General features: G+C 30.8%; 1 protein-coding gene across 2 annotated transcripts in view; it reads left to right on the top strand.

Annotated features, from left to right (window-relative positions):
* LOC118188393 (uncharacterized) overlaps window positions 1–15624 on the top strand; it is a 45616-nt gene that overhangs the window by 16870 nt on the left and 13122 nt on the right. For both annotated transcript variants that reach the window (XM_035358826.2, XM_035358815.2), the window contains exons 8-11: window positions 382–446; window positions 6312–6346; window positions 13534–13578; window positions 14174–14281. In XM_035358826.2, the coding sequence (XP_035214717.1) occupies window positions 382–446; window positions 6312–6346; window positions 13534–13578; window positions 14174–14281 (253 nt within the window). The remainder of the gene's footprint in view (window positions 1–381; window positions 447–6311; window positions 6347–13533; window positions 13579–14173; window positions 14282–15624) is intronic.

Raw genomic sequence — 15624 nt, 5'->3', positions numbered from 1 at the left:
TGTAGTCGAGAAATACAGTAATCCATTGTTACGATTTAAATTCGGTTGACGTCATCGGCGAACTTTGCACTCGAATCTAATGCGCACCCCAATTTTGAGTACTACATTTGGCCAAAAACGATGCGCATTAGATTCGCGTAAATACGGCAATATTTGCATCAATAAAATTATTGTTGTTTCTGTACTGTGTGTAAAATGTTTAAATTTTATCAGTTCAGTATTTTTCAGGTCTTAGTTTAAATAGCAGTATTTGTCAATGCAATGTATGTATGTGATTGTTAATATTTTTACTTTTTTTTGTGTGTGTGACTGTGAAAGTCTGTGCTGTAGTATTATGCTTTTTCTTAAAATATATATATATATATATATGTATAATTTCAGTGTTATTGCTACATATGAGTTCTCATCTGTAACATCTTTGGCCTATTACTCAACTTTACAAGCATGTAAGTTACTTTTATTTTAGTTTAATGTTATTTTAAAGCAAGACAATCAATGAGATATTACTTAGTAATAATGTTATTGTGTTATTCTCTTCTAGTGGTAATAAACTGTGCTATTCAAAAGATAGATTTCTATTATTTTTATTTTCCGTTATGTGGAATTGTTGCAGCCTAAATCTGCAACTATCTAAGCTGTGTATTTGTACTCCGTAACATTTATGGAAACTCTTTAAGCACTAATAAACATATGTGCCTCATTGTTAAAAATTGTTATGACAAGAAAAACAGTTGAGATACATAGTAGTAGCTCCATTTTGGAGTTCAAGTAATGAAAACATAGTGAAACTTTTCATGGTGATCACTTCCCATAGATGATGCTTTTGAAAATGACCAGTATTTCTAAAAATATAAATAAGCATCTGTATTAAACATCTGTGTGTCTTTTATTTGGTATCATTTAGCCAAATAAAACACAAAATATCAAACAGGTATCACAATGTGTCACAAATTTGTTGCCAACTACACAGAATATTCAAATAGTTTGCAACTATTGGTGCTTGTCTAGTTTTAACTGTATATTAGGGAGGTTTCACTGCTATGGGTATTATAGTGGTTTAGGAAGCTGTAGTGGCTCACACTGCTATGTTGGTTTTGGGTGGGAGGTGAACCTTAGGAAATGTCAATAACCATGTGCTTCATTATGAGTGATTTCTTTATTACTACTATAGTTTGGTATCATATGCAATCAATATCATGAAAATGTTTCTTTTGATTTTTATGGTGCACTATCTATTTAAGAAAATTTCATTCCCTATTTCAATTAAGTTATGGACCCAAACTGAATGTCATTAAAAAGAAGAATATTATGTTTCTATTTAGTAATGCTTAAACATGTATGTAATGTGTATCTTACTGAGAGTTAAACAGTATAAGCTGTGATCCTATTATATAATTCAGTGAACCAAGAACATTTTTAAAAGCTAAACATATCCAGTGAATTTTCGTAACAATTTTCTACTGTTGTGTTGAATATCCTTTGCAACAATCAGTAGATATTATTGAGCTCTGCACCATGTTGCCTGAAATTATATCCGTATATATAACTATATAATTAACAAAGTATTTTTACTCCCCTCATAATTGCATATAAAGCAAATGTTAACATACATTGTTAGCATCATTATTACCAGATGCATCCAGATTAGACTTCTAAAGGCAGTGAATTAAGATCATGTGCCGTAAAATGAAAACTTTATGTCATTGTAGGGCACATGATCTTGGATATCCAAAACCAATTTATCACCATAAGATATCTAACAGCCCTTGGATATCTTATGGTGATAAATTGGTTTGTCAATATGCACGATTACTTTTATAATAAGCCTGCATAAGAAATAAAAAATTAATAAAAACAAATATTTTTAATAACTTGTATAAATTTGTGATGATTCATTTTAAAAAAAGGTCTGAATGGAAAGTTGTATTTTTGCTAAGTATGTCACACCTGATATTATGCTGAACAAAAAGTTGATTTGTAATACAAATAAAAAAGAGTGTTGCAGATTTTGTGGCATTAGTTCAAAAATAATACCAGTTTACAAAAATAAGCATTGCTTTTCTACATAATTTCTGTGATTTTATTATGATTGAGAATTGTAAACATTTTTTGCTCAAATTTCAGCAAATTTATTTAGAGATATTCATTTGAATTATTTTTAATTATCATTGTTGTTACTTTTGTATTTATTATTATTTTGATTTGGAGCACTTATGTGTAGAAAAATAATTTTGTAGGGGGTTGGAGGGAATTGGGGCAGCAGTGCTAATATTAAATAAATTAACTTTTGAAACTGAGCTATTATGTACGGGGGGATTATAATTAAAGTTGTGATTTCAAAACACTCTAACTTTAAAAACTACTTGTCAGAATGACTTGATATTTTACTAGAACAATCAAGAGGCAATGGAATTTTGTTTTGCTAAGAAAGAAAATAGTTTCAAAATATGCCACTAGATGGCACTATCAGGGTTCACATTGCTGTTGGTATGCAAATTACTAAGAGGTAACATGTGCACTGGAGACATGGCTAAGATAAAAATGCAGAGCACTAACAGCACACATAACAATTTGCCTGAGAGCGTCATGACTGACAATAAAGGATTGAGCTCTTCTCGTGAAGCTTTCCTATCAGATTGGTGACCATGCATTAACAACTGTCAGGAAGCTCCGGACGTTAAAAGACATAAAATCAGGCTCAATGACCATACATGGCATGTGGAAAATGATAGGTAAATTCAAAGAGACGGGTTCATTTGACGTTAAACGAGGTAGATGACGAAAACCAGTTTCGGTGACCACAGTGGAAAATGTGGCCACAGCGTTACAAGAACTGACAAACAGAGATGTAGAATCAGCAGTACACCAGGATTTGGCCGAACGTTGGATATGCCTACCAGCATTGTGCGTAAAGTCCTGCGGAACATCTTATTTTTGTTATCCGTTAAGATAACTCGTGTGCAGCAGTTGCTAACTACTGACCTGGAAACACATGAATCGTTTGCATTACAATTTCTTGCTTAAATTGAAGTGGATCATGAATGGCCTTGGAACATTCTGTGGTCTGGGGAAGCTCATTTCCATTTGCAAGGTTCTGTAAATATGCAAAATTGCAGGCACTTTAGCAACACCAATGTGTGGATCACACAGTATTCATGAAAGATGGCACTCCTCCACACATTGCTACTCGTGTGAAGCAGCTGCTGATCACTCATTTTGGAGATAATAGAATCATAAGCTGCCATTTTCCAACAGCGTGGCCACCATGCTCTTTCAACTTAAACCCATGTGACATTTGGCTGTGGAAATATCTGAAGAATGTGGTTTACTGTGGATGGATTGCGACTTAAAGCTAAGCATCCCGCACCATATTCATAGCATCAGCACAGATAACCTCCGATTTGTTGTGGAACATGCAGTATTGCGCTTCCACTTAGCAGCAGAACAAGGAGGAGAGCGCATCAAACAACTTACGCATTAATCCATAAAGTGTTTGTTTCGTGAAGCTTCTCTTTTCACTATCGCTGTTTTCTCTATAAATATGTATTTTTGTCTTTTCACTAATAAAATTGTGACAAACCTGTGGAGTTTATTGTCTCCTTTCAGTCATACATCCACAACAGCAATGTGAACACTGACAGCGGCATTCTATCGACAAATTTTTTAACTATTTTTTCCTTTGCCAAACAAAATTCCATTTCCTCAGGATTGTTCTGGTAAAATATTAAATTATTCTGACCTGTGGTTTTAAAGTTAGAGAATTTTAAAATTGCAACTTTATTATTGCCCTGTATTTTAGCATTTAAATGTAAAAAAAAATAAATAAATAAATAAATAAAAATAATTGCCTTTTGCTGTTTAACTGCTGTATTGTTGCAGTGGATAATAACTGTAATTAAAATTAAAAATATGATTAAGTTTTATAATTTTCTATTTTTTTAATTAAAAAATAATATTTAAAATTTTAACTCGTTAAAAAATTGATTTTTCAAAATGACAAATCAACTTAAAATTCATTGCGCGCAGCACCCCCCCCCCCCGCCTCCGCAGAGCAGCGTGAAATTGATAAATAGATTTCAGAATGGTTAGAGAAACGAAGGATATGCCTTTATCCATTTTTTGCAGCAATTGCACTTTTTGTTTAATGGACTTTGAAACATACTTTCGCTGTGTAGATCCTTTACATATTAGTAAATATATATTGGAAATTCTATTTGACATAATCAAAAGTTCAATCTTACTTTTATAAAATTGCTGTAACAGTCTGCAAAAAATAATAAGCCGGATCCTATTCGAAGATTAAGGAACAACGCAATCTGCAACATTAACTGAATTAGATAATTTTAGCTTAGCTTATACCATCTGTTATACATTAAACGCGCATGCGTAAACGTATTATGCGCATGCGCACACGCATATTCGCAACCGTAAAGGTCTTCCGCGTCAACACGACACATGCGCAGAAAGTTTGTAGTTTTGAGGTCCGGATTAACGACTTTTGACTGTATTATTATTTCATTCATAAAAATTAGTTTTGTATGTTTAACAATAATAATACTAAAAGCCCAGAGAAATTATAACTACAGATACAATAAGTTGAGAAAATTCTATGTATGAGGCTCATATTCAGAAATTTTCTTTCATCTGAGTACAGTATTTTTAAACAGTCTGCTCTTATAAATAGTTATCAGAAAAACTTCATAATTAAGAGTAAATGTAGGTTTCAAAATAAATAAATAAAATTTGGTCTGTAATTTCAGTTTTTTAAAAATAAGATATTGTAGGGTAATTAATATTTATTACTTATTTTCAATAAATAAATTTTAAAATTATAATGTCTTATATTTTGTATAAGCAGTAATTAAAATACACAATGTGATCAAAAGTATCTGGACACCTTGTCATGGTGGTTCTCCTGCAAATCAATTAAAAATTTATAGATTTTGTACAAGTTGCTGTGTTAATCTCTGCTATTCAGTCAGGAAGACTATTCACTAATTTTTAAATAGCACATATTGTGAGTAGGCCAGCCTAGTTCTTCCATGTTCATTTCAGTAAACCAGCTTTGTATGACCTATGTCATAGAGATGGAAGCACATTATATTGAAATGAGGTGCATGGCTAGGCCGAGTTCAGATCCTGTAGAAGGCATGAATGTTTGTTAGTGTCTGTGGGACAAGGGGTCACTCAAAATATATAGCGAGTTGAAACTCCATTTCAAGTGGTTAGTGATAGGGGAAGAGGGATGGGAGACCCTTGGTTGTTCTCTCAAAATTGTAGTGGAGCTGCACAGTTAGGACCTATACAACTTATGGGAAAATTCTGGTGTGCCAGCTACTTATACCTGAAATAGTAGTGGACTCTTACAAACAGTTTTCATAACTCAGAATTGCCTGATAGTGAGAGCTGTGTGTGTCCTTCATATGAACAGAAATCCAAAACAAAACCATTATGCTTCTACCATCAGACTTAACTCTGGGCACAGTTTAGTTGGGTAAGCTTTCTTTGCCTGGCATTCTCTGTATTCAAGCATGCCTATCAGAGTAACTGATTGTGTAGTAAGATTTATTACCTTGTAACACACATCACCAGTGTTCAAAGCTTTAGTGTTGTTGAGTTTTACACTACTGTCAATGACTGGTTGCTTTAATGTGATATATATGCTGCTGCTCAAGCATGAAAATTTGAAATTTGCAACTTCTACTCAGTTGTTATTCTACTGGTGCTGCATATGGAAACCTCTTGTAATTCAATACAAATGTTTTCTGCTGATTCTAAATTATTCTGTTTTATAACCTTTCTTAGCTGTCCTTGGTTTGTATCTGACAGATGTTTGCATCAACCAGATCTTGGTTGCAAAGTCTTAACTCCTGCATATTTCAACTCCTCTTTGACACATTTATGGAGAATGTGTGACATTCCAGAAAAGCCATGGATTTATTTACCTTAGCGTTAATATCCAATCATTTCTTCATATTTTAAGTCATTTAACTTATGTTTTTCTCCCATTTTGCATTCTTCACTCTGCAATAATCAGTATGAACTTGTCTCTTTTTGTGCCTGTTTGAGCTGACATTGTGCCATCAGTGATTAAATCCTTTACCTCCTTCTTGCCATTTTGCATTTTTCAATATAGAACAATCGATGTGAACTTGCATGTGTCACTCTATACCTGCCTGAGATAAAGTAGTGATATTAGTGATAGAATCCACTACCTCCTGAGTGTATCCAGATACATTTGACCGTTTAGTGTGTATTAAATGACCCACTTATCGTATTTAATAATTCTAATGTTTGTAAATACTTCTCAGTGGGAAACCACGAAAACGGATGCAGTGGAATATTTGTAAGTATATACTTTTTCAGTGAAATTATTTTCATTTATAATTTAAGATATCTAAAATTTAGGTAACTGTAAAGCAGTATTTTAAACTAATGAATTCTAGGAATTTAATTAGTGTGAAGTAATAAGTTCCAGTTATATGTTTCTGTGTTGACAATTTAAAAAAAAAAAAATATCAGTGTAAAATTAAATTCTTTCCTGGAGTAACTTGCAATTCTTTAGTTAGTTAGATGGGGTCAAATATTTAAGTAAAAATTTAACCACGAAAATTTGAAAGGCACTGGCAGTTTTATTTGCTGAGAGTAGACATTTTTTCTCTTCAGCTGACCAGTTTATAATAAACCATGACATGCATAAGTATATAGCTTTGTAAGAAAAAGGCTGCATATGTTTAAATTATAAACTTTTTTTTTTTTTTAACTTTCATCTGTTCTTGTAATAGGTTAAAACTTGCATTAAACTATGTAAAGAATGCAAAAACATAAGAATCTTAATTTTTCCATAATTCCATAATGTCAGTAACCAAGGATATCTATATTTAAATCTTTGTGTTGCCTAGGAGATTCAATCTCGATCTTGCTGGTGCCACTTTTCATCTATATAATGATCTTACTGCATACAAAATATCACTAGAGAGCCAGCGCATATGTACAGCTAATGAGGTAACAAATTCCACAAAACAACTTCCTCCTGTAATTTAGGTTAAAATAACACTCCAAATAATGATTATTGGAGAAGTCAAACAACAAGAATCAGCGTAATATTTATAGATTTCTGTCCTGCAAAATTTACAAACATTACGCTGATTCTTGTTGTTTGAATTCTCTAATAACTTCCTCCTGTTCATAGTACTTAGGTATTTAAAAGGAAAAATTATAGGAAAAGAAAATAAATTTGCGATGAAAAATCATAGGAAAAGAAAATAAATGAATATTTTGGTTATCTGCAGGAACAAAAACCTCTTAAGTATACTTCATAAGTTTTTATTATTATTAATTACAGGTTAGTAGTAGCTTTGGAATTTGAAACTCTTAGCTAACCTTCACTTATGATATCCATCAGTTAAAGAAAATATAAAATTTAAATAAAGAATTTTAGTTTTTCTTTCAAGCTTCTTGACTAATTGGGTTAACTTCTTAATGCTAGCACATGCTTATTTTATCACAATTTGAATTTGATACATCTGTGTATTTCATGCTGGGTGATATATATAGTATATCAAACAAGAGATAATATAAATAGGAAGAGGGAGAATTCCGAACTCTGAGTTTGATCTTTGAAAGTCCAGCTTGCACACATTAAATGTCTCATAGAATCAAAATCGTAAAAAGCAACCTTGTATTTAGCGTAGGTATAATGAAACACTCAATCGATTTCGAGGGCTGCTAAAGGTCTCTCCTCATCAGGAGAAAGAAATACATAGAAAGAAGAAAATAGGAGAAGGAGTCACGGAAACACATGGTCCTTATCAGCACTGCACGTGGTTATAACTAGATTTTTAATCAAGAGTTGCACTGGCCGCCTACTTTTACTGAGCCAGGCTATCTGATCAAGCATAAAGAAATATTAGCGAAGTTAAAATAGGGAGCGAGGAGCAAATGCACCTTACGCTCAAAATCTGAACTTCAAATAATGGAAAGCAACCACTGAACGGATTTTTATACCCTCTGGTAGTACCAAATGCGAGAAGGTATCGCCATCTATCAGCAAAAATAACTGAATTAAGATAGTAGAATTTTAAAGGCATTAGGAAGGACTGGATTGGACTTCAAATCATTAACTAAACTTGCTAAATCTTTGTGAATGTGAAAAGCCTCAAGAAAATCCAATTCACCTATGGAAGAAGCCTTTTGGATGATTTTTGCAGACCCAAAATCAAAATTATGGTTAAAAGTCCAACTATGATACGCTATTGAAGACTTGTTAATTTCGACTTTTTTGACATAAGATTCATGTTCCTTGATAAGAAACTTCAACGCTCTTTTTGTTTGGCCACTATATCTTAAACCACACTGACACGATATACTATAAATTCCCCAAGAATTCAAGACAGAAACGCAATCTTTTAGAATCGAAGGGTGAATTTTATTAATAGGGGAGAAACTGACTTGAAAATTGAATTTCTGGAGAATTCGTGCAATTTTGTAGCTAACAGAAGGATAAAATGGAAGCACGACAAGGTCATTAATATTATTTCTAACAGTAGAATGTCTTCTTTGATGGGAACCTGAAAATTTTTTAACGCCTTTATCAATAATCACGGGAGAAAATCCACGGTCAATCGCAACTGCTCTCAAATAATTAAGTTCATTGGTAAGCAAAGATTCAGAGGAACAAACTTTAAGCGCGCGGAATACATAATAGTAAAAAGAAGCCATTTTTTGCTTAACAGGAGGGCATGACTTGGCATGGGCTGGCAAACAAACTGCAAAGGGTTTACGGTACACAGTGGTGCTAAAATCGGTTTCATTGCGGATTATAAGAATATCGAGGAAGGGGAGGGAATTGTTGGATTCAATTTCAAGAGTGAATTGGATGGCTGGATCAGTTGAATTCATAATAGATAGAATCTCGGATAAATCCTCTTTATAACCGTCAAAAAGTGCGAAAGTGTCGTCAACATACCGAATCCAAAGACGAAAAGATAATTTATCAAATAATTTCATCTCAAAATAGTGCATATAAATGTCAGCAAGTACCGGACTGAGAGGATTACCCATAGCCAATCCTTCAACTTGACGAAAATATGCATTTTGGAAAACAAAGTGGGTTTGACTCAGAGAAACTTTAGTAAGCGAAACCAACTCATTAATTTCAGTATGTGTGAAGTGAAATTCCCGAAGCCTAGTTTCAAGACAATTTAGTGCTCCTTCGACCAGAACATTAGTAAACAGTGATTTGACATCAAAGGAAACCATAATGGAATGAAGTGGAGAAATATTTTTAAGTTTATCAATGACTTCAACAGAATTTTTTACAGTGTGAATATTGTTAGCAAGTAAAGGAGAAAATCTGGAAACTAAAAGCTTTAGCTGCCCTCGAAATATATTGAGTGTTTCATTATACCTACGCTAAATACAAGGTTGTTTTTTACGATTTTGATTGTCACATTAGCGTGTTTCTCTTCTAGTCTAGTCTCATAGAATGTTGTCTTCAGATGTAAAACAAACAAGTCCATCAGAAAATCCAAATATTTTATATGCAGATAATAAAATTAGAAATAGTTAATCATATTTGCTTCATGTGACTGAAAACTAAGTAGGAGTTATAAAGACTGTGGATTCCACAAATTAAATTAGCTGAAATACGGATTGGATGAAAATTGTATGAGTCTTTCACATCTCTTTTTGAATAGAAAATTAATGTTCATTGTTACTACTAATTACACTAAAATACCAAAAATGTAAATATCAAATTTTATTTGGAAATTATTAATTTTTTTTTCAAAGCACATAAAGTAGGTGCCACCTAATATGATCATGCTTTGTCCATGGTTGTTTTGATAGCATTAACCAAATGATAGCACTTATCGAAGTGAAAAAATATCCATTAATGTTGCAGTGGAATTTAATTAATTTAATATAATTAGAAACATGCAAATGAATACTTTCACAGCATTTTAATTAGTAAAATGCAAAAATTTGTTATACAAACTATTTGTAATGTCTTAAATGTAAAAATAAATTGTTGAACTGTTCGTAAAATTTTTCGGAATTAGTTGACCAATCTTAATATTTAAAGGAGTAGCCTTATTGGAAGAGAGCACACTAATGTAAAATTTAAAAGTAACCCCCCCCCCAAAAAAAAAAGCAATCTTAGTTTGGCATGGATACTTCAAGGGATCTACAGAATTTAATTTTTTTCTTGAAGAAGAGGTCACATCAAAATCTCTGTCAAACAAGGTTGCTTTTTTGTCAAATTTTAAATGGTTCTGAAATCAAAATCAGGCTGTCCATGACTTTTAAACCTTTACTGAGTGACATTTACCTATCATTTAGCAAATTTTATAATCTGTTTGACCTTATTTGACGACATAATCTTTTATTTGGTAATTTCACTTCAGTTTAAAAATTATATTCTATGATATTTTGATCATATTTATTGAAGGGTTGATTACAATAAGTGATGCATTTTCCATTTTTTCATGTACAAATGGGCAGAACATCAGCAATTCATTAACAGCATCCAAATAATAACATTAACGGCAATCGTATTAAGTGGTGTCTGTTGTAAATGATTTCTAGCTATATGTTGCTATGATCTTTTCTTTTTATTATTGTGTTTACGGTGCAAGCAATAGTATTTTGGTGAGTCGGGAGAAAAATTATATGCTTGAAATATATAATTTATGAGTTTGGAGGATGAAGTGTAGTACACTAATTGTAAAAATGTTACAGCATTTGTTGCCCTCTCAAAATATTAGTATGTAGTGCATGTTATTTCTAAATGTTACATTGATTTTAAAAAATGTAGTGTTATCAGATGGATGATAAATCAGGTACACATGAGTTGGCCAAATCATCTTATTTTGATCAAGCATCTTTCTTTGCAGCATGAAAATGTTACAAAGAAAGTTGCTTCATCTTCATTTGTTAGAAAAATCTGTTTGTTGTTTTTTTCATTTGTTAGAAAATCATTTGATTGATAATACAAAATTGTTTGCTTAAAACATTATATTTACTTTAATTAATGTTTTTAAAAACATGTAAACACTTGCTGTAGCACTTTTATATAAGATAGATGGATGTTACATAAATGTAATGTTTCACAGTATAAGATGATAATATAATTTACAAACTTGTTAGATGAAATAAGAGACTGAATTAAAACATAACTTAGAAAGTACTTATTTAAAAATATAAAAGGGGTTGAGCCTAAAAGTTGTTTTGGGTAAATTCACAGTAAAAGGTGGTATTTTGTACAAGAGACACAAAATGATTGTTCTTTAAACTAATTAATGTAACACTTCTCCTTTAAAAGTGAGTGGATCTAGTGAAAATAATTCTTTACAAGAATCGATTATTAAATTTATAAAAAAAAAATGTAAAAATTTAGAGCAGGTTCATATATATATATATATATATATAGACAGAGAGAGAGAGAAAGCTTAGTTTGATCAGAAGTAAAAATTGTTTTATTACAAATTCTAAATTCATATTTCACTATGTGATATTTAACTTACTTTACAAACATAGTATTATATTTTTTATTTGTATTGGCTGTAGGTGAGAGTGTTCTTTTAACTTATGTCATAATGAAAGAAAAGAATGCTGGCATTGCACTTTAGGGAAGAAAATGAAATATAACTTCTGATATTAACCTTATATTATCATAAACCAACGTTTTCCAAATTGCATTCTCCAAACAGTCAGACAGTCAATAAGTGCTCCATAAAAAATTATGAAACTGAGGTATGAGAACAGCAAAACATAGTCAGCTTTTGTGTTTTTAGCACATTTTAAAACAACTCTTGGAAGAAATTTTGAAAGAGCAAAAGCAAGCATAAAGCAAGATAGCATGATACCAGATTATTCAACATTGCCAACAAAATACATGCAGTAAACATTTTTGTTATTATTTCTGCTGTGTGTTTAGAAGTAAAGAAACAGTTCAGTGTTACTTTAGTATTTAAAAAGTTTTAGTTTTCTTTGGACTTTTCTTATCTTCTTTTTGAAATTGATATTTAAATGTAAAATTTTTATTAATACTACTAACTAGCAAGTGTAATAATGTTTTGCATTGTCAAAATACTATTGTTTTAAAAATTAATTAATTTGATAACTGATTTTGGCATAAAACAAAAATTTAAAGGTTAAACAAATATGGCACCATTAAACAAATGCTGATTAAGTTCATCAGAAGGATATCTGAACTTATCAGGACAAACTACTCATATTTTACTTTCTTTTACAAGAATATTTCTAAGAGACAGGTTTCTTGTGCTGCAACAAAATCCAAATACAGAAACCAGCTTGCTACTCCTTCTGTTAAAAGAATTCAGGCCACTAACATTGTGCTTTACATTAAAATAATTTGTCTTAGTTCCATTAATATATCAAAGACTCAGACACATCAAAGTCACTGGAAACTAAAAAGTAAAAAGGAAAAAAAATAATATTTGTTTCATTTAAATAGTTTTATATGTCTTTTTATGTAAAATTAAAAACTGAAAAACTCTTTATTTTTATATCATACTGTTTATTTTTATATCATACCTTTTTATAGGTATGATATAAAAATTGGAATAAATGTTTATTTTGTTTATCACCTTCACCTTAATATCTGTATTATGATTTATTGTAACTAAAAACCCAAGCTTATGTCTGTGTTATCATTTAGCATGTTTCCTTTTAACTTATATATGTGTGTTAACTTATATTTGTGCTATTTTATATATATGTTATGTGATCATTTAATTTGTATCTGTCTTATCAGTTTAACTGAAAACCCAAATTTACTCTATTGATTCTTAAACATTTTATAATTTAAAAAGTATTCTGCAATGAGAAGTGTTTAGAAAACACTGCCTTAAATTGAAAAGTTTAGCTCTTTAATTAAAGAACTAGGAAAAGTTTTAATATTGTAGGCTGCAGAAATTAAAGACAGCTGGGCAGTTTGTTATAACAGACAAATATATGCTGCTTTTCTTAGGTATAAAATGCATTAAAATTTGACTATATAGTAGATGTTTAGTTCACCTTTCATTGCTCATTTTCCTGTGTGCAATGAGTAATTTTTTGTTTGTCAGTGCTATATACAAGAATTGCTTAGAGAAAACAAATGAATTTTTAATGGTAACTATTTTATTATTTGTTAGAGCATGACTGAGTTATTTAGACTGGATCAGATATGTCAAAAGGCTGAAAATTCCTTTACAAGAAAGTAACAAAATATTACATGTTAATAAAATTTAAACTTTTTCGAGTTACATGTGAAAAGAATGTAATTGAAAAAAAGTTTTAATTTATGTAGGAAAGTATTTTTTAGATCCTTGAAGAATTTGATCGTGTTTTTTAATAATATTGAAAACATTGAATGCCCCTAAAATTAAAACATAAATTTTCAAATTTTAATGTTATTCCTTCCTCTCTTCAATCTGGAATAAATTATGTTTGCTTATACAAATTTAATTTAAGCATTTAAAATTTACATTTATGAAAATAAACTAACTAAGGCAGTTTATCTTTTAGGATCATGCTCAAGAAATATATTCCCCTGTTTATGCTACATTTATGGTATGTTTATCTTAATGAATTTCATCAAATTTTCATTTTAAATAAATTACATTGCTATGCATATAAAAATGTAGTTTTTGTTATTTTTCTTTATAATCATAGAAAAGTGATAAATATATAGTATTGTGTATTTTCTTTTATTATTATTATTATTATTATTATTATTATTATTATTGGCATATCTAGAATTTAATTTTGGAGGGTGTAACTACCATCATAATATCAAAATTGCAGTTGCACAATTTTTCTTATTTGAATTTTGCTATTTAAAAAATTAATTTAATCCAAAAATATGTTGTGTTTGATTATATCAGGTTATTTAAAATGAAATCCGCTAAATTGCATTTGTATTATAATGTTATTAATAACAGAAGTTTAACAAAATTCCAATGAACAATATAAGAATGCTTACATTAAATTATAAGGGTCAAAGATATTCTTAAAAGCAGATTTTTAATTTACGCTAAATCATAATCTTAGATTCATTTTCATTTTTTAAGAATGTTTAAACCTTCTTTGATATTAAATCTTTATATATTAGTTAAATCTTTGTAAAGTTAAATGCACATCAGTTGACATCAGTATTATTTTTCAGATCATAAAATATTTGCTCCCTATTTGGGTGATGCTGTTGGTATTTTATCCAACTAGAGGATGCTTATCAAGTGAAGATGAGAGACTTCTTGGATGGTCAGGAGATGGTGTAAGTTATGTACACACATTTTTTTTAAAGTTGTTATTAAAATTATCTGAGTGTCAATACTATATAAAATTCTCAATTACTTCTAACAAGGTATATGATTACTTTTTATACAAAAAGTATTTTAATTTTTTAAATAATTTATATTATGACTTTCCCAGAAATCAACTTTCTATAACAGAAATAATCTAGTGTGCTAGTCATATACTCTTGAAAAACACATATATCATGTATTTACATAGAAAACACAAAACAGAAAATACATATTAACATGCGGTGTACTATCAGCCTAAATACATTCAAACAGCGGTCTGACTTGACATATGTGTGCTTGTGCATATCTATTTAACTTTTTCGCGACTGAAATAACCGAGACAGCCTCTCATTCAAACGACCACAACCGTCCAAAAAGGCCGAGACTGTGATCTTGTTCTCTTCTCTTCCCTTAAGGTATGCAGTTGCGGGTGCAGTTTGCCCAAGTGCATAATATCAGTTTATTACAGACAACTTGTCCTAAAAGGATTAGTTTGTGGTTTCTTATCTATATTTGTCAGGAAGTAAAGAGGATGTCATTTGAAATCTTCACACCTCTTTGTGCGTTAATGGTTGGGGAGGGGAGGAAAATTCTGTGAATCTCGAAAGGCATGTCATGCATTTTGGTATTTTAAGCATACAGGTTAGTGAAGGCTTCGATTTTCTAAGAGTTAAGCATATCGCTTCAACTCATAGATGCTATTCAGTCAGATCTGAATCATTGAATAATTGCATAGAGTTCCCTGTTTTGGTGTGTTTCACTATGTATTCTAATGGAAAAGTTTCAATGTACTAAAATGAAAACTTTTTATTTTGGATGATTGAAAGAGAAAAGGAGTTATATTGTTATCAGAAGCAGGATTTCACAAAAAAAAACCTTGAATACCCACTCATTTTTCAAAATTATTCTGCTAAAATTCAGAGTTGCAGAAGAAACAATATAATCAGATTTTGAATGCTTACTTGAGCTTTTCTCTTAAGCATATTCAGTACAGAAAATAAGAGAGAAAATGTTTTGATTGTGACATGCATTTAGTCACATCAGATAGCTAGTCCTATGAGTATCATGTTAAGGATAAAGTATCTGTAGCTGGTTAATGATTACAAGCACAGTTGATAAAATATCTGTACACAGAACAGGAAAGGTCTGGATTTGACAGGCAGTTGAGGCCAAATCTTTATAGTGATTCTTAGCTGGGAAACCTATGTCATTAATGCATTGATTTGTATGAATCCTACTTCAGATAGAAGTGGAAGGGAGTGAAAAGCATACCCATTAACCGTTAGTTATAATCTAGCTACATTAGTCTTAT

The sequence above is a fragment of the Stegodyphus dumicola genome, chromosome 8, assembly GCF_044657685.1.
Source record: "Stegodyphus dumicola isolate Sdum_Otavi_A_Nest chromosome 8, ASM4465768v1".
Classification (NCBI taxonomy): Eukaryota; Metazoa; Arthropoda; class Arachnida; order Araneae; family Eresidae; genus Stegodyphus; species Stegodyphus dumicola.
This window is presented reverse-complemented; position numbering and strand designations above follow the sequence as displayed.